Source organism: Oryza sativa, chromosome 2, assembly GCF_034140825.1.
Source record: "Oryza sativa Japonica Group chromosome 2, ASM3414082v1".
Lineage (NCBI taxonomy): Eukaryota > Viridiplantae > Streptophyta > Magnoliopsida > Poales > Poaceae > Oryza > Oryza sativa.
Genome location: NC_089036.1, coordinates 12499510 through 12520480, shown reverse-complemented (window position 1 = coordinate 12520480; position 20971 = coordinate 12499510). Strand labels below are relative to the sequence as shown.

Genomic DNA, 20971 nt, shown 5'->3' with positions numbered 1-20971 from the left:
AAAACGGCGTGGAGTCCGGATAGGTTACGCGCGACTTATCCGGTTCAATTACGCGAAGTGGAGATCGTGCGGGCGCCTTGATCAAGCGACATTTCTATAAACCAAGCCGCCGCCTCCACGCAACAGACATGAATTCAATCTAGGGTTTGCCTCCTCCTCTGTACTACACTGTCGCTCGTAGTCTACTCCATCCAGCTCGTCAGCGTGCACCAGCGATCGGGAGAGCATGTCTCCGGAACCTCTGCGTTCGACATCCTGCACCGGGAGAAGGCGGCAATAAGGTTTTTGGGAAGCGCTTCGCGCGACTGCTCCCTGTTCGACTACAACGGCTCGTCTTCCTATTCGCTTGCGTGCTGTGCGCCTTTGTCAACGCCCGCAATCACGAGTAATTCCTGCTGAGCAACCGGTCCTCCGGTACCATCGATACGTGTTCAACGTGTTGCTCATATTTGATCTATTCATGTTTTACTGGTTTGTTTACATGTGTAGATCTAATGATGCGTTCATGCTAGTTTACATCTGCAATGTCATGATTTATTTATGGAATAAATTAAATCATTATGTGCTTATAAATTTAACAACCCAAAAGCCTTATTTTATGCACTATGGTTTTACTATGGCTGGTTTTGCCGACGCACTGAGGTCGGATAAATTCACCGGTGTGCACTTTAGGAGATGGCAGATCAGGGTCACTCTGTGGCTGACCGCTATGAAATGCTTCTAGGCGAGTACTGGCAAACCTGTGGGAGTTCTTACTGCTGACCAGCAGAAAGCATTCGATGAGGCCATTACTCTCTTTATGGGATGCATTCTTAGCGTTCTTGGCGATCGTCTAGTCGAGGTGTATATGCATATGACCGACGCTAAAGAGTTATGGGATGCACTGAATACCAAATTCGGTGCTACTGATGCTAGCAATGATCTGTACGTCATGAAGTAGTTTCATGACTATAGGATGGTTGACAACCGTTCTGTAGTTGAGCAGGCTCATGAAATACATACCATGGCTAAGGAACTCGAACTCGTTAAGTGTGTCTTACCCGACAAATTTGTGGCTGGGTGCATTATTGAGAAACTATCTCCATCTTGGAGAGGTTTCGACACTGCACTCAAACACAAGAGACAGGAATACTCCGTTGAAGGGTTGATAGCGTCTTTTGATGTTGAGGAGAAAGCTCGGGAAAAAGATTCCACGTCTAAGGGCGATGGTGGGCAGTCCAGTGCCAATGTTATGTACAAGGCCCAGAACAAGAGCAAGGGAAAATAGAAAGCTCAGCAGACCACCAACTTCAAGAAGCAAAAGAAGAACAATAGCAATCCGAACCAGGATGAGAGAACTTGCTTTGTGTGTGCCTTGACTGGTCATCTGGCCAAGAAGGGTCCACAACGCAAGGGGATAAAGGCACCTGTAGGGCAGACTTCCAAGTCTGCTAAAGTGACCATTGGTAACACTGGAGAAGGAAGCAGGTATGGTAATTTACCTACTGTTTTTTCAATTAACCAGTCTACTAATTGGTGGGTTGATACAGGGGCCAATGTACATGTTTGTGTTGATATTTCGCTGTTTTCTTCTTATCAGGTCACACAGGATTCCACCTCCCTAATGGGGAATGGGCCACATGCTTCTGTTCATGGTGTTGGCACGGTAGATCCGAAGTTTACTTCGGGAAAGATCGTGCAGCTGAAGAACATGCAGCATGTCCCTACTATTGACAAGAATCTTGTTAGTGGCTCCCGTTTGACTAGAGATGGATTTAAGTTGGTTTTTGAGTCTAATAATGTAGTCGTGTCTAAACATGAATATTTTATTGGTAAAATTATGAGTGCGGAGGCCTGTTCCGCTTTTCCCTTTCTGATTTCCGCAATAAGTCTGTGAACCAAATTTGTGGCAGTGTGGATGATGAGGCTAATGTTTGGCACTCACGTTTATGTCATATTATTTTTGGCTTGATGTATCGGCTTTCTAGCATGTGTTTAATTCCTAAGTTTTCCATTGTCAACGGTTCTAAGTGCCATAGTTGTGCGCAATCAAAGCAACCTCGCAAGCCTCACAAGGCTGCCGAGAAGAGAAACTTGGCACCTCTAGAACTCCTACATTCAGATCTATGTGAAATGAATGGGTGTTGACAAAGGGTAGAAAACGATATTTCATGACATTGATTGATGATGCTACTAGAATTTGCTATGTGTATTTGTTGAAAACGAAAGACGAGGCTCTAGACTATTTTAAAATTTATAAGACAGAAGTTGAAAATCAACTTGACAGAAGGATAAAAAGACTTAATTAGGTTTGATTGTGGTGGAGAGTTTTTCTCAAATGAGTTTGACTTATTCTGTGAGGAACATGGCATCATACATGAGAGGACGCCTTCCTATTCTCCCGAGTCTAATGGGATTGCCGAAAGGAAGAACCGCACACTGGCTGACTTGGTGAATGCCATGTTGGACACCGCGGGACTACCTAAGACATGGTAGGGGGAGGCATTGTTGACCTCGAATCATGTGTTAAACTGAATTCCTAACAGAAATAAGGACAAAACACCGTACGAGATATGGATTGGGAGGAAACCATCACTTTCTTACTTGCACATATGGGGGTTCTTGGCGAAAGTCAATGTACCAATAATGAAGAAGCGCAAACTTGGACCTAAGACTGTGGACTGTGTCTTTCTGGGATATGCTCATCACAGCGTTGCCTATAGATTTTTAATAGTTAAATCTGAGGTACCTAGCATGCATGTTGGTACAATTATGGAGTCTCGTGACGCTACCTTCTTTGAGAGCATTTTTCCAATGAAGGATACATATAGTACTTCTAGCCAACCCTCTGAAATAATTCCCAGTTCAATCACACAACCAGAACAAAATGAACATACGCGTGAACATGTCATTGAGGAGGATGACAGTGAAACTCCTCGGAGGAGTAAGAGACAAAGGACGGTTAAGTCTTTTGGTGATGATTTCACTGTGTACCTCGTGGATGACACTCCTAAGTCGATTTCAGAAGCATATGCATCTCTTGATGCAGACTACTGAAAGGAGGCTGTCCGTAGTGAAATGAATTCCATTATTGCTAATGGGACTTGAGAGGTGACAGAGCGACCCTATGGGTGCAAATCTGTGGGGTGCAAGTGGGTGTTGAAGAAGAAGCTTAGGCCTGACGGTACTATTGAAAAGTACAAGGCTCGACTTGTTGCTAAGGGCTATACTCAGAAAGATGGCAAAGATTTCTTTGACACTTACTCACCTGTTGCTAGATTGACAACAATTCGTATGCTACTTTTCCTAGCAGCCTCACATGGTCTTCTCGTTCATCAAATGGACGTTAAGACAGCTTTTCTTAATGGAGAGCTAGATGAGGAGATCTATATTGATCAACCTGATGGGTTTGTAGTTGAAGGTCAAGAAGGCAAAGTGTGCAAATTGTTGAAGTCTTTGTATAGTCTGAAACAAGCTCCTAAGCAATGGCATGAGAAATTTGATAGAACATTGACATCTGCAGGCTTCACAGTCAATGAGGCAGATAAATGTGTATACTATCGCTATGGTGGGGGTGAGGGAGTTATTCTGTGCTTGTATGTTGATAACATACTAATATTTGGGACAAACATTGAGGTGATAAATGAGGTTAAATCATTTTTGTCTCAAAGTTTCGATACGAAGGATTTGGCAGTAGCTGATATTATCCTAAACATTAAGCTAATTAGAGGGGACAATGGGATTACACTCTTGCAGTCCCATTATGTGGAGAAGATCTTAAATCGCTTTCTCTACATTGATAGCAAGCCTTCTCCAACACCTTATGATCCTAGCTTGTTGCTTCGCAAGAATAAGATAATTGCTAGAAATCAATTGGAATACTCCCAAATCATTGGCTCGCTTATGTACCTGGCTAGTGCAACTAGGCCTGACATCTCCTTTGCTGTGAGCAAGTTGAGCCAGTTTTCCTCTAACCCGGGAGATGATCACTGGCGTGCGCTTGAGCGAGTGATGCGCTATTTGAAAGGTACTATGGAATTGGGGCTTCACTATACTGGGTATCCTGCGGTATTGGAGGGATATAGTGATTCTAATTGGATCTCTGATGTGGATGAGATCAAAGCCACTAGTGGATATGTCTTCACACTAGGTGGTGGTGCTGTTTCACGGAGGTCTTGCAAACAGACCATTTTGACGAGGTCAACCATGGAAGCAGAGCTGACGATACTGGATACAACTACTATTGAGGCAGAAGGGCTGTGTGATCTATTGATGGATCTGCCTGTTGTTGAAAAATCGATGCCGGCTATTCTTATGAACTGTGACAATCAAACTGTAATTGTCAAAGTGAACAGTTTTAAGGATAACATGAAGTCGTCTAGACATGTGAGAAGACGATAACATTGGATTACATCCAAACAGCTAGAAACCTAGCAGATCCCTTTACGAAGGGACTATCACGAAATGTGATTGACAATGCATCGAAGGAGATGGGTTTGAGACCCATGTGAGTTATACTATGGTGGTAACCCAGTCTATGTGATCGGAGATCCCGTGAATTAGGTCCTGGAAAGAACAAGCCATTAGTTAACTGAAGGAGAGTATCAATATAAACCCTCTCTAAGTGAAGATGCATGTTCTCTCGTGAGCTGCAAGGCAGGTTGGCTATGCCTTAATGAGTTCTGTTGGTTTTAATTAGCGAAGATGTTGTCCTGCAGAGCATTCTTGAAAGAACTCTCCTTTGTGAGCTTGACTGTTGGTCGTAGTCTATAGAGCTTTTGGGTGAATCTTCTAGGAAGCTTACTAAAAGACCAAAGAGTATGACTTATACGCTCCACCTGAGGGGTAGTCTACAGACGGTCTAGTATCAGATAAAACTCTGAGTAAAACTTGCTTGCACAAGACTTGCAATTCAATGCATAGTCCTTTGTTCAAGTTGTGAGTAAGTGTAGCTTGGAGTTCTAGATGGATATTCAACCTTAATCGGTCTCCATTAAACCACTGATATATAAACAGTACATTGGAAAAGGCAAATCTCAGTGAGATTTTGAGATTTGGTGGGGAATTGTTGGAATTAATAGATGGGCCTTAGCCCACTCGAAGATTAATTCTTTAGAAAATCACAAAAGCCCACCTCATGGGATGGCATGCATGGGGACCTCCTTAAAAGGCAGGATGCTCTCCTAGCCACTTGAAACATGTAAGGTGGAGAGAAGAGGGGGAACACGCACGCACTCGCTTGCCTCGCCTGGCATGGCATGGCGGCGCGCATGCACGACGTACGCGTCGAATGGTTCGCCAAAATTGGTTCCTCACCCTTGCACAGATGCAGCCTCCTTTTACAGTTTTGTTTTGCTGTGGGAAATTTGGATTTGTTTGTTTTGGAAACATTCCGAAAACAAAAGGATTTGTTATGTTTAGGGTTTAGGGTTTAGGTTACGCGACTTATCGGTTCGGTTACACAAAGTGGAGATCGTGCGGGCGCCCTGATCAAGCGACCTTTCTCTATATAAACCGAGCCGCCGCCTACACGCAATAGACATGAAATCAATCTAGGGTTTGCCTCCTCCTCTGTCCTGCGCCATCGCTCGTAGCCTACTCCATCCCGCTCATCGGCGTGCACCGGCGATCGGGAGAGCAGGTCTCCGGAACCTCTGTCTTCGACAACCTGCACCGGGAGAAGGCGGCAATAAGGTTTTTGGGAAGCGCTTCGCGCGACTGCTCCCTGTTCGACCACAACGGCTCGTCTTCCTGTTCGCTCACGTGCTGTACGCCTTCGTCAACGCCCGCAGCCGCGAGTAATTCCTGCTGAGCAACTGGTTTTCCGGTACCCTCGGTACAAGTTCAACATGTTGCGCATACTTGATATGTTCATATTTTACTGCTTAGTTTATATGTGTAGATCTAATGATGCGTTCATGCTAGTTTACATATGCAATGTCATGATTTATTTACGGCATAAATTAAATTTCAACAAAGCCAATGGGCTAACCATCTGGTCACCAAACGGGCTGACCCGAGGTGGGGCCGTGGCCAGGAGACCCCGATGAGGACCCGGCCACAGCGAACAGATATGCCGCGGTGTTCGTGACGGGTTGCAAGCGATCGGTAAGGGCTCGCCGGAGACGACGACTCCGCCAGGGAGAGAGATAGAATGGGACAGAGAGATGTGACCAAACCAAAATAAAAGGATGATTAACATGTGTGGGTGTAAATTTTTTATTTTTTTTTCTTACTGACATGTGGGTCTCACGAGTGCCACGTACGATAAAATCACTTTCAAAACCACCTAAGGAGTCAATTTACACCAGTTCTTGAAAATGAGGGAGACGTTATACCCGGTTTTGTGATTGAGGAAGGCGATTTAACCAGGGGCAAGACATGAGGGACGTAACATAGACTTATTCCTTTCCACTTTAGCATGGTTGCGAGCCCTTTTTGCATGCGTTGGGGTTGGTGTTGGGCCAGGCTGAAAAGGCCACAAAGACAACCAAACAAGAGGAAGAAACACCCATAAATACGGGCCCAAGCTAATAGTGCAAGCAACTAATAGTATATCTGTAAGACTGTAACGGCACAAGAGAACATCAGCACGCACCCTACAATGACTTTTCTTCTGTTCATGGCCATGCTGATGAGCTGCTGATTGGTCTGTACTAATGTCTGATCTTAACTTCAACTTCAAGGATAAGTGTACGGTCGCTGCACACGTGTTTTTCCTTTTCCCTTTTTCTTCTATTTTCTTTCCTTTTGGGGGAAAAAGAATCACGTGTGTCCATTTTTGCGGCCTCAACACATGCATGGCCAGGACGGCCACATATATAATTTGCATATTTTTATTTTTCACTATTTCAAAACGGCAACATTGAAATAAACAAAACTAACTTGTTGGTTGTTGCTCATTAATTTCTCCAGTCGATTGGTGCTATAGATTACATTAGCGACTCAAGACTTATCTAACTTTGACTACTGATATGTCGAAAACTAATTAAAATGATCAATGAAAAAAAAGACATGATTACATATCTGGTGAGATAGTATTGATTTTCTTTGCATGTCATTCATTTTCGTTATTTTTTTTGCTTACACGTCTACCAAAAGGTGATGGTCAATGTTGCATGTTGACGATCGCCATCCAAATTAAAATATAGTATATTCTGGATATAGGTTGTTATATCTTTGTCGAATTGGAGATTAGGCACATGACTGATTTGCGGCCAGGTATTTTTACCATAGTTACATTGAACTAAGACAACCATCCTTTTAGACTTAACACCAGCTGAGTTCTATCCTCAACTTTCCCAACTTACATATCTCGTTTTTCACGTGCACACTTTTCAAACGGCTAAATGGTATGTTTTTTTTTCTAAAAATTTTCTATACGAAAGTTGCTTTAAAAATTTATATTGATCCATTTTTTTAAAGAAGTAAATACTTAATTAATCACGCGCTAATGAACCACTCCATTTCCCGTGCACAGAAGATTAGTTCCCAACACTACCAAACGAACACAGCCATTAGGGCAGTCCCAACCCATAGTGTCCATAAGCAGTGTTTATGGTGCCATGTCAATAAGACATCACAATAGAAACTAGACTTTACAACCCATGGTTTTCTTAAAGTGGACCATTAATAAATACATCATCTCTCTTCTCTACCAATCATATTTATTCTTCATCTATTATGAAGACACTATTCTCTTCCAATGCAAAACTTGATAGTGTTTAGTGCATAGATTCTCGTGTTGAAGCTGTGTCTTGCATGAGACCCAGTTTCTTCCTCTCTTCACTCTCTCTCTCTTAATTAATATAGTGCCACATAAGCTAAAAATCCTACATGGTAATGTAGTTAATGCCATAGACACCATCCTAGATGGAGGGTTGGGAGTGACCTTAGTATATGTTTGCACATTAGACCGGGGATTGCATAGATGATGTAAATTTTGTACTTATGGCAAGAATAAGAACCGGTGCCAACTATAGTATAGGCCGGTGATTGATCTAAGTTAAATCGCATATTATTTGGTATAGCTAATTTAGGGATTTTGTGCAATGTTTCTTGCTTTATTTGTCCAATCAGTACGGATATGGCACATCCCTCCAAAATCCCTTATATTATGGGACGGAGGCAGTACTTTGTCATATTTGTATATTACTTCCTCCGTTTCACAATGTAAGTCATTCTAGCATTTTCCATATTCATGTTGATGTTAATGAATCTAAACATATATACTATCTAGATTCATTAACATCAATATAAATGTGGGAAATGCTAGAATGACTTACATTGTGAAACAGAGGAAGTATAAGATTCTAAAGAAAGAGTACAGTAAAATTATATAAGTGGAGCTTTCCTATCCATATTCGTATTATCGGCATATATAACACATCTATTCATAATCTCTTATATTATGGGACGTAGGGATTACTTCGTCATGTATGTATATTCTAAGACTCTAAAGAATGAATACAACAAAATTATATAGGTGGACCTATACAAATTACCATATCATATCTATCATATGTGAAGACAAGAAAGAAGAAAAACAGATTATAGGTTTGTAGCCAGCTACAGCATGAGCTCTAATAAATAATATGGGAGAGATGTGTGCCATATTAACGGTGTACTCCCTTAGTAACATAAAAAAACTAATATAGTACTAGATGCGATAGTCTAACGAATCTGGGTATGTCTCTTTTCAAATTCATTATAATATAATGTGTCACATCCAGTTCTAGATTCATTTTAGGAACGGGGGAGTAGTATATATGTAAAGTTAATTATTGTTATTATATAGGTGAGCTATTAGATTAGATTAACTATGGATGATATGTTTACTGTTTTAGCTAAAAGTAAAGAATATTATTAAACTTTATCCGATACATACTGGTTACCGCCTTGAGTCCTGCAATGTGTCCTGCAATGTGTCGTACAGGGGCAGATGTACAGTATAATGACCGGTGTCAGACGACACCGACGACTTTCGGCAAAATCTATAATTAAATTGCTTATCCACATATTATAAGGCTCCCATCGGATGGTCCAATAAGCCAAAGAATAAGCCAAATTTTAAATTTTCAAATTTAATTTTGAGATTAATTTTAAGATATTTTCAACGTAGTATTTTTTCAGTATTGGCTTTTAAGTTATAAAGAACACATATATAAAAGTTTTACCTATAAATTTATTTTTATTTCCTAATAAGCCGTTTTGGCTTATTAGAAAAAAAGCCAACCGATGGGGACCTAACATTATGATCTAAGCATAATTAGCATACTATGACACTTACGATACCGACGAATCAATTTTCTGGATTCACCACTGGTGTCATATGTGGTAAGTGTACTTCCTTCGTTAAAAAACTAATCTAACATTAGATTGGATATTTTTAAAGATTTGTTGCATAAAAAAATATCTCATCCAATATTTTTTTTAAGACGGAAAGAGTATAATATAGCATCTGAATCGGTGTGCTAGATCGACTAAAATAAGCCATACAGCATCAATTTTGCACACAACCGTGACTCATTGGAGAAGCCGCTAAAAAAACGTTGCCATCTTTTAATCCATTTACATGGTCCAAAGCTGATCAGTTGGTTACCAACTCAACTCACATCACACGAACGTGGCTGACAAAACTAGCTTAGGAAAGTGAGCAGCGCACACACAAAGTCCTACAGATCTGAATAGTCAAGTGGTACTGACTTGTTTGCAGTTAAGCTGTGGTTTTAACTTAATGTCCTCCATGGAATTTGCAAGGAAGTCTTGTCCATAATTGATATTGCTTCCGGGCTTATCCCTGAATGAGGCAGATGGAAAGGAGGAGAAATTAAGCCCCGAATTAGCAAAAATTCTCCGAATCGAACGGCGAAAGGCCAGGTCGGCAGCACGTACGGTCAGTGCACATGCCCCTGTGCTCGCGTTTCCATAGGTCAGAGAAACGACACGGCGTGGTCGCGTGGGAGAGGGATTCTTGCCTGGCCCAGCGTTTGTTCTCAGGTACAAATCTATTGCAGTTTAGTGTGGCTTGTGTAATCCAACAATATTGCATGGTTGAAAACCTACATATTATAACACAAGAATTTCTCTGGTGCTTAAAAAAGTATCTATAAGTATCAAAATTTTATAATAAAATTAAAAAATGATATCTTGCGTATTTTCTTAAAAAAATATGTTTACAACACGATAGGGAGAGTTGTACATAATCTGGAGTTGATGAGTTTACACTACTACAAATCCGGTTTTTCCATACGATCCAATCCCGGTTTTCGCAGGCAGCAGGGTGATCTGCACACACTAAATGATATGTGAAAATCACTATTTTTACGTGTGGTGGTGCACCCGCACGCGAAAGTCTGATTTTTGCGTGCGGGTGCTTACATCGCTTGTACGTAAAAATAAAAAACCAAAAATGGTGAAACCCTAACCCTCGAAGCCGCTGCTGTCATCTTCACCGTCGTTGCTTGAAGCCGTCGACGCCGGCGAGAACAAGGTAGGGGGCTAGATGCGGCCAGGTTCGCCCGCTCCCGTCGTAGTCGCCGTCGCCGGATCCGCCGCCACCACGCGGGGGGAGGGCGGCCGCTGTCGGATCCGCACAGGCGATGCAACCACGCCTCCCCACCGCCAGATCCGTCGTTGCTACGTGGGTGGAGGGTGGCCGCTGTAGGATCCGCGCGGGCGATGGCCGCCGCCGTCGGATCTGTGCCTTCGCACGCCTCCTCCACCCTCCCCTGTTGCTTGAGTGCTCCACCGCCGTCGAGAGGGAGGAGTGGGGAGAGGAGTGAGGGAGAAGAGGAGGAAACCGTCGCCGTCACCACTGCCGCCGCCAGGAGGGAGGGGTAGGGAGAGGAGGTGGGGAGAGGAGTGAGGGAGAGGAGTGGGAGAGAGAGAGTGCCGGGAGAGGAGTGGGGGTGAGGGAGAGAGAGGAGTGGTGAATAAAAAAAGAGTAGGAATTTTCCGGGGGTATTTTCGCATGCAGATGAGTTAGAGCCCCACTTGTGAAAATACCATTATTTTCACGTGCAGATATTTTAAATAGTCCGTCCGGGAAAAAATATTTTTTGCATACAGATTTCTTAAGGAGCTGTATGGAAAAATGAGAGTCGAATTTCGTAGACGCGAATACTTTTGGTCCGTCTGCTACTTATTGGGTGCTCGTCCAAAAAAATATTTTTATAGTGTTTGTGTTAACTTCCGCCTACCTCTGCACTATATGATATAGTCATGAATCATCTATGTTCTTTGGGTTAATAGCATCCATGCCACTGCAAATTTGCCTATTCAGAAAAATACCATTACAATTCGTCTATTCGTAACCGTGCCACTAGAATTTTACAAAACTAAAACAGTGCCATTGCCGTCACGTTTTCCATCCATCTCTTTTTTTTTCCATTTTCTTCCTTCTTTCTCCTGTCTCCTCTTACTCTGCTTCGTCAACCACGGCGACAGTGACCTTGTTGATGAGAGAGCGAGGCGAAAGGAGCTTGGGTCGTCGTCGCTAGCATCTAGCGCGGCTCAAATCTGGTCATCGTCGATCCCGTCGATGGCCTGCCTGGACAAGAGGACGGCGAGGCGCGCGGCGCAGTCAGAGTTGCCGACTTGGGCAGGGACGACACAGAGAAGGTCGCACCCGGCACCGCCGTGGAGGAGGTCGCCCCCGACGTTGGATCTGGCGAGCCGGCAGCTGGATCCATGCGGCGGCGGAGGAGGAGGAGACAATGGATTTGGGGATTTCGCCACCGCTCCCATTTCTTCCCGGAGCCAAGCCGGCGAGCTCCGAGGAGGAGAGGGAGCTTGCCGGCGACCCAACCATGGTAGGCGGTGGCAGTGGGCGAGCGGCGTCAGATCTGAGCTGGCAGCCAGCTCCACCGCCAGCCACTGCGTGTCCCACTTTTGGTATTTCTTAACGATATTGCTAGAAATATAAATTCCTAGCAATGGCGCTAGAAATGGTCCTGGTATATATATGATTCACAGAAAAAATCCGCAAGCGCACGGATATACTATTATAGCATTTCACCCGGGAGTATTCCAAGGTATCATATTTATTTAATCCCAATGGAAGATTGTAAGAGAGAACTATGCTAATAATGTATACATGCACTTGTATAATCAAAGTCTAGGCAGGGGTTGTTGACGCAGAAAACACACGCTGGCCTGGGAGATCTGCTTAGCTCAAGTGCAGGTCCAAATCTCGATGAGATGCGGACGTGCTAGTCAGTTTGATCCTACAACTGACAAGATATGTAAACAGTAGATCAAATAGCCGATCGGCTGACAAGCCGATGGAGTAATCCCAGCCGATGTCGATTGGGTTTTGAGCAATCGGCTATATGTCCAATGTAGATAATGATATAAAGGCAATTGGCTGATGATAATAAAATATAACAGTAATATAATCCAGTATAAACCAATCGGCTAATAATGATATGATAGATAAGCAACGATCCGAAGGTTAAAGCATACATCGGCTGGAGGTCCGATGTCATTAAATCCATAAGATTAGATAAACAGTAAAATCTTTGTTGCGATCGGCTAAATCCAACTTGTATGTAATCCTTGTAAGCCGATGCAACATCCAGATAACTTATCGGCTAGCACCCCGATAAAACACTAGCATGAACCTATCGGCTTAACAAGATTTATATTATCAACAACAATCTAGTAGGTCGAACCTAACCGATGTAGCACGACATTGTATATGATAATCTAATACTCGATAAGCCGATAGATCTATCTAATATGATGGATATAACAAATTTATTTATAATAGCATTGTGATTGTAAAGATATATTTGCTAAGACAGAAGATCGGACCTAACTGAGACAGTTCCAACTAAACCGATGTGTCTCTAAACACAATGCAATTAGAGATAGAATTGAGATATCAGGTAGGCAAATATATCAACCAAACCAGAGCGATCCAAGAGATCGAAGCGGTGCAGCCTTGAACAACACCAATGTAGCCGATAGATTCACCAGGGCCAGCAGAACGTAGGACTTACCCCTTCGCCGGAGATCGAACTGAACCGATGCAGCCCCACGTCAGGTGCCAAATTCCGCCGGATGATAAGTAAAAATCTCGGTAAAGAGGGTGGCGATGCGCCAAGAGTAGTTGTATTGATCGAGAGATATATTACAATGACCCCGGGTGTACATATTTATACCCATAAGTAGATACTAGTCCTTGTAGGACAAGAAAGAAACTTTTCTAAAGATAAAAGGAAAACATAAAGTCCTTATCGGACACTAAACACACATTCCTAAAGATAAAAGGAAACTAACAAATACTGCCTAATTAATAGATAAACTGCTATGCCGCATCCTCCTTGAACTCGGTCACTTCTGGATAAACTTCCTTTAATAGATTAATTTCCTTAACCGAATATAGCAAGAATCCGGCTATTGGCGACTTGATAATTCCCATCGGCTGATTCCAGGACTCTGAAGCCGATACTGACTCTAGGCCGACGGTGACTTCGGGCTTACCAAATTTTGGCGTTAATAGGGGTTAAGATATTTATATGGGTAGAGTGACACGAAGCAAAGCACTCATATATCTCATTTAATCATTCCTAAACTAAGTGGAAGAAGAAATAGAAAAACAATCAATTCCTATAACTCTAGTATACACTCAACTTTAGTTTACACCTGCTAGTATACAACCATATAGCCAATACTCCCTAAGAGTGCCCTCCTGGTGTTTCGAGAGACCACCCCAGGTTGCCAAGTTTCTTACGACAACCTGTCATTGCCGTCCAACCGGGGCTAAATATGGAGGAGTACCCTCCCCAGGAAAGTTTCTTAGGAATATATACTATCGTGGAGTAATAACCGTACTGAGCTGTAACCATCAGCGGCCCACCTCGACTGACCCGTAACATATATGCCCAGATAATGATACTTAATAATCTAGACACCACATCTATACTATTAAATACTACTCTACATCCCTCGAGATGACATATAGTAACCGAGTGATCAGATATTAAACCCACACCACTGCACCTCTGTGGCAGGCTAACTATACGACTGCGCTGATACAGGTATAAAGTAAAGACAATACTCAGATATACTAAAGTATCGAGAGTATATAAAGAATAATATTTCATTAATTCCGAGAGTCTTACAAAAGAAAGAAGGAAAACTACTAAAGCTATACCGAAATTCCTCCGAAGACTCCGAGGACTCCGAGAGCTATTCTATTATACTTCACTTAGCACTAGAATACTAAACTAATGTGTGGAAGAGATATCTTGAGCTTACTTGAGTGTGTGAAGGAGTAGAGGAGGTGATGGCTTTTTATAGCTGAAGAATGACGGTTGTGGTGGTTGGAAAGGTCGGTAATACCCTCCAACTACCATTGGGAGTGAATTCCCACCGTCTGATCAAAGCCCTGGATCAAACGGTGCTGGGACTGATTTAGCCAAACCCAGGGTTTGGCCGAACCCTCGGCTGGGCAACCAGCCCAGTACTTGGCAGTCCGTCCCCTCTTCTGCTTTTAGACTAAGATCAGTGAATTATGGGCCCATTTGATCGTGTCAATTCTAAGTTTCTGGCCCATTTCTCCACAAGTCTGATTCTCGACAACGTCTGATTGTTTGTTCGAGTATTTTGATGTCGATTCTCCTCCATATTGTGTCTCTTCCTCTACAGATAGATAGAATCTAAGTACAAGTGGAAATAGATTATTCTAAAACAAATATACATTGCAAGTATAGTTAATTCTCCTTTATTTTAGTTATATTTTAGTTAGTTCTCTATTTCTTGTTGATTGCAAAATCAAATCAACTGGCACGCTAACACACCTGAAGGCGAGCTTTGGACCTGCACTGGAGTTAAGCAAATCTCCTAGGCCTCGTATTTTTCGTCAGCAGTTCTTTAGCTTAAATATTTGAACGGAAGACAAGGAATCAACTGGAGGCATTACTTCTTTTGAGTAGTAAATGTGTTATTATGGATAGGTTGATGTCTTGTTTCTTTTTGGTGTACTTCTGTTGACCACATAACTTAGAGCCGGCACAAGGAGTAGTCATAGTCTCTTCTGTTTAATATAACAAAAAAAAAGAATAATCATAATCTCTTCGGTACAAATTTGGTCTCACTTTATCCCTCAACATTGAAATGAAGAATTTCACATATTTCTAACCATTTATTATTGCTCAGTTTTTTTATATCTTTCTTTATTATCACTATTTCACATTTTATCTTTTTATTGAACGGAGACATGATATATGTTTATCTAGTAAACTTATCAGCAACTAAATCAAACAAGATTAACTATGTAGTGTTCATTTGGTCTTAGTCCACGCGCACTAAATTACGCGCACTAAATTATGCATCAAAATAAGTATTTTATAAATTTATAAATTTATGTAGTAGATTACACTTACCAACAAGTCCGTGTAATACCACAATTTACTTAAAAAAAACCTGCACAAACAAAAAAAAATGCCATTATACTAAGTCACAGGTTTTAATACTAGTACAGACTACAGTGAAGTTTAACGCAGTTCCATACCTAGTAGGCATACTCCAGTGCAGATTAGCCTGGAAATGCTCGCACGCATATGTTTATACGCAGTTTCTGATGGCAATTAAATCGATCAATCGATCTTGGGTAAACGATTACGATATAATCGAGGTAGATGAGTTTATGGGGGCAATCAATGGCACGTACGCAGCATCCCTCCGGCCACCGGCACCGCACCGGGTTTGCATTGGTCGGTGCGTCTAAAAACGATGGGAGTATACAATTCCAACTAGATCGTTCGTCCGTTCGTTGCTCCTACCAACCCAGACCGTACGGACTTCCGGCCGGCGACTTCTGTTGTTAGACCATGACTACCGTGTTTTCCCTTTCACTTTCATTCTCCACTTTGTTTAGCCCTGAATGGATTTATGAATAGCAGTGCACCTTCTGTTAATTAAAGATAGGTTAGGAGAGGTGAGAAGGGGACAACTTCATTTTTACAGTAGTAAAATATATTTTAGATCATTGATTTATGGTTCAATAGATATGTTTAATTGTTAATTTCTCTAACAATATATTTATAAAGCTTATTAAACTATACAAATGTATTTTTCACGGTGGATTAGTCTATTAATATTAATAATCTTCGCTATAAATCTTTGTATCATATATATTCTGTAATAATTAAAAAAAATTAACGTTTGGAACGTCATCTACTTAGGGAGTACCAGCTGGTTCTTAACAGAGATGCTCTATATAATATTCCCTCCATCCACAAAAGTTACATCTATTACTTTTATCACCAAGACCAAGGAGAAATTAAATCATTTTGGAAGTAACAAAATAAAGAAGTAAATGCAAGCATGCAACCAATAAGTATTTAGATGACTTCTTGGATTCTAATCAAACATTTAATTTATCTCTTCATTTAAGTTTTGAATGAATAAAGATTACAAATATAAACAACTTATTTGGAAAAACTCAAATGTGAAATAGGTGTAACTTTTGTGGATGGAGGGAGTACTATGATTACTGGGGCTGTTTGGTACAGCTCCAACTCCTAAATATTACTCCAGGAGTTGAGTCTGGAGTTGAGTTGTGGAGCTGCCTAAACCCAGCTCCACAACTCTAGTTCATTTTGTGAGAGAGATCCACCTAACTCTACTTCTAGTTTTATTGGAGCTGAAACTGTTTGGCTGAGCTCCAGCTCCAGGAGGGGTGGAGCTGGAGCTGGAGCTGTGCCAAACAGGTTACTACCTCCATACCATAATAATGGTTTTTATAGGATTTAAATTAATCCTAAAATAGTTGTCACAGTAGAGTATTAATTGCCCGATCAATCATTTCACATTCAAAATTTTCCCTATTATACCATCAACCACTCTCCTACTCTTACCTACTTCATTCCTCTCATAAAAAAAACCTACACATGTATGTCAGTCTTTTTCTCAAACCTTAATATATACTAAATATTTTAGAATTACAATTATTTTAGGACAGAGATAATATCTTACTGCTCCATCCGTCCTAAAATATAAGCATTTTTGGATCCTGATACGGTTTACGAGATGCTACTTTGACCAACAATACCTATAAAAGTAAGATGCTTTAAATAAAAAGAGTTGTATACGATGATAGTTTGTTTAATGATAAATCTAGTAACATCAATTTTACATGATTGATCTTTTTTATTTTTTTACTATTATTAGTTAAAAATATTTGATTTGTCACTATGTTAAAAATACTTATATTTTAGAACGGATGGATGTAGTAAGTTACTATGCATGAGAAACTGAAGTTAGTACAGTACTTATCCTAGCTGGCACCTGGCAGTCATTGACGTAGTAGTAGTGATTTGTTGACAAGGTCCTAGATTCCTAGTAGGGCATATGTGTTCTTCAGCAGATATGCTAATTAATTACTCCTATCAGGTTTAGAACCGAGGATGCGTAAATTAGCAGGCACAACTGTTTTTTGGAAAATTCCGAGAACCAGGCTGCTGTTGCCGGACCGGCCGGAAGGTTGAGAACCATCCAGCCATCTAGGCAATATTACACGATCTCAAACCGGCACGTGTCGTCTTAAAAATCGGTAAAACACAGACCCACGAATCAACCCCATTTTGAATGGAAAAAGAACCAAACTGTCCTGAAATTCTCCATTGAATATTACAATTTGTAGACTAAATCAGAAAGAATAATTCGTACCTCCAATCCCTTTTCTTAGAAAAAAAAAGTGAAACAGCTAGCCCAGCTGGGTTGCATCCGCAGCAGAAGAGCGCAGCTCGCAATTAAGCCTCCTTTAATGGTTGAGCTAGTGCACTAGTTCATGCTTGTCCATCTCGTACAAGAGATAGCAAAAAGTCTACCTCTCCAATAGATTGTCTCACAGCATATTATTTAAAATGCTTTGGGTTTTTACAATTCCTCTCACATTTTCTTTAGTAGCTTAGCTCTTTAAGAAGAGATAGTGCATTCTCTCTTCTTATCTTCTCTCTTCCACATCATAAAAAACTGATGTGGAGATTTATAAGCTAGCTGACTCACCTTGGAGGAGACCTTAGGCCAGCTCGCGCGCGGTCCATCACCATGCGATCCAATCCCATCCAATCCACCTGTGAGGCTGTGACGGCAAGATCGGCACCGCCAGCCACCGCGCGCTCGAAACGAACTGCGCGAGTAGGTCGAGTCGTGCGCTCCGAAGCAAAGCAAAGCAAAACCACCTGCGATTCTCTGCGAGCTCGACCAACGAACGAATCCAACCAACTCCTCACGCGCGCGCCTATGAGTTGACAAAAGAAAACCGCGGTGTCAGCGTTGCATTCGCCGAGCGGCACACGACTCTGATCGAGGCGGCGTTGCAGATTTCCAGCTTGTTCAGTTGTTCTTTACCGGCTACTAGTAGACGAGACGTTGACGCCACCAGGGAAGAACACTGTTTCTGTCCACGCCTCCACGGCATCAGGAAGAAAGATTGCAATCATGTCATACCCTGTAACTCTGTATCAATTCGTTTGCTCAGCTATGCCCAGGTGAGATTTCGGTTCAATTATGCCTGAGCGGTCACGTTTCGCAATGAAGAAAGAAAAAAGAAACTGTTCTGATGATTGATTTCTGTATAATATTTGCACCCAGAAAGGGGAACCATCACACACAAACAGGACGACAGGATCCAATATGTCACGATCCTAACAATACTACTAGTTGTACTACTAAGCTATCAACACCAGAGAGATCAGAGCAAGCTGGAGAAGAAAATTCTTGCGAAATGTTTTGAACCAAAATCTGTATACAAACTGCAATCTTTTTGGTAAAAAAGTATTCCTAATTATTCCTAAAAAAATCTCTGTTACTTGGAGATTTCGAAACCTTTGTGCTACATACAACTTTGCGTGTCAACCCCCTCCTCCTGACCTTTAATTTCCGCCCCCAAAATTTCTACACCCAAATTTGCCCCAAATTTGGCCACACCTAAACCCGAATTCGATCAAAATGAGGACCTTCAAATTGGTGGATCCTCTCGTGGCCGGCGCCGGCGCCGGCGCCGGCTTACACCTCGGCGCACCGCCGCGGCGCAAAGCCGAGGCGGTTGTTCTGCAGGTCGTAGAGGACGTGGAAGTTCTGCTGCTGGAAGTTGCCGATGATGGACATGGCGGAGCGCGGCGTGCCGAGGACGGCGAGGCACATGATGCCGTCGGGGTCGAGGCGGACGAAGTAGTTCTCCGCCGGGAAGTCCCAGACGGCGCCGTCGGCGAACAGGAGGGAGAACTCCGGCACCTCCACCCTCTCCACGCCGGACACGTTGTAGCACGGGCTCAGCACCGGGAAGTCGGCGACGAGAGGGTACGCCTTGTCCATTCGCTCCACGAACGCCCGCCGGATCACCTCGTACGCCGGCTCCGCGAAGTAGCTCAGCGTCGTGCCGGAGTCGATGATCGTGCCGCCGGACCCGTCCTTGCCGACGTCCCACGTGGACGGCGAGATGTTGAGCTTCTCGCCGCCGACGAGGACGCCCTTGAGCTGGACGTAGTAGAATGTGTCCGCCGCCGCCGCCGCGGACGGCGCGAACGCCGTGTAGTTGAGCCGCGGGTGGCCGAGCAGCGCGTCGTCGTCGCCGAACACGATCTTGCTCCCGACGCTGCTGCCGTGGTCGACGAGGCAGTAGGAGAAGGCGTGGCCGTACACGGCGCGGAGCTGGGACGCGAAGGAGAGGGCGCCGCGGCCGAGGCCGAGCAGCCCCGCGGCCCCGTGGAAGAGGCCGCGGTTCGAGTGGCCGCAGCCGAACACCACGTCGTCGACGCGCCGGGACGCGCCGGGGGCGGTGAGGTTGACGGTGAAGGCCTCGAGGGCGAGGTCGCCGGTGGTGTTCGACTGGTCGCCGTACCAGTAGTAGTACGGGCACGGGTCGGAGTGCGGGCGGCGGCACGCCCTGGGCGCCGTCGGCGGCGCGACGAGGCCGCAGCGGGGGTCGCCGCAGGTGACGTTGCGGTAGGAAAGGGAGGCCGCCGGGTCGAACACCGGGCCGCGCTGCTCGAAGCAATCGAGGCAGGGCGCGCACTGCAGCCAGTTGAGGTCGCTGCCGGTGTCCATGATCATCTGGAACCGCCGCGGCGGCGTACCGACGTAGAGATCCACCAAGTACTCCCCGGACCCGACCGCGACGCCGGACTCCACCGTCGCCACAATCCGCTCTGCCAGCGCGCGCCGCGGCGTCGAATTCGTCGCTGCCCTACCTCCGCCTGCTCCGGCCACCCTCCTGAGCATCGTGTGGATCCGGGCAACGTCCTTCCCCGCGGAATCCAAGAACGACTCCTTCCTCGTCCTGCCCGCCGCGGCGGCCTCGGCGGCGGACCGGTGGGTCATATGCAGCTTCAGCGAAGGGGACCGGCTCACCTCCTCCATCCCCTGCACCATCAGCTTCCCGTCGCATCCGCCATCCGCGACGCCGGCGTTGAACGGCGGGAACTCGATCCCGTACAGCGGCGACGACGACGACGACGCGTTGAGCTTGGCGCCACCACCACCAGCAACAAGAAACGGCGAGGCCACAGTCAAGAACAAGACCACCAGAGAGCGCACGGCGAGCCGCGTCATGGCTAAGCCCACATGAGACAGGCGGCGCCGATGTGGTGGTGGAAGAACAGGAAGAAGAAGAGGGCGGTGGCCGCGCGCTGGGAGAGAGAGGAAAATAGCGAAAAAGGCGCGAGGTGGGGAGAGAGGTTGGAGGAGGAGGAGGAGGAGGAGGAGGTGGGTTTTGAACGCGGCGAGAAGAGAAGAGGGAGAATGTTAGGGGGAGGTGGCCGTGGAAAAACGCGGCTTCGTCCAAGATGGGGGAAGAAGACTTCGGACCAGAGCTCAGCTGAGCTCAGCTGCCGAACCTTTTCAGAAATTTCCTTCTTCCTTTTTTTTGTTTGAATTTATTTATCGATGAGGGGGAGATTCTTAAATGAAAATGCTCTCAAGCTCGCGGTCGCAGCACCTGCTAGGCTGCTCTGCGTAACTGCGTTGGTGCGCAGCTTAC

At 44.1% G+C, this 20971-nt stretch overlaps 1 protein-coding gene across 1 annotated transcript; it reads right to left on the bottom strand.

Moving 5' to 3' along the window:
- Positions 1-18708: 18708 nt before the first annotated feature.
- LOC4329142 (aspartyl protease family protein 2) lies at positions 18709-20672 on the bottom strand. Its single transcript, XM_015767657.3, has one exon. It carries the CDS (start codon positions 20542-20544, stop codon positions 19000-19002), a length of 1545 nt encoding a protein of 514 aa, XP_015623143.1. The 5' UTR covers positions 20545-20672; the 3' UTR covers positions 18709-18999.
- Between the last annotated feature and the right edge of the window lie 299 nt (positions 20673-20971).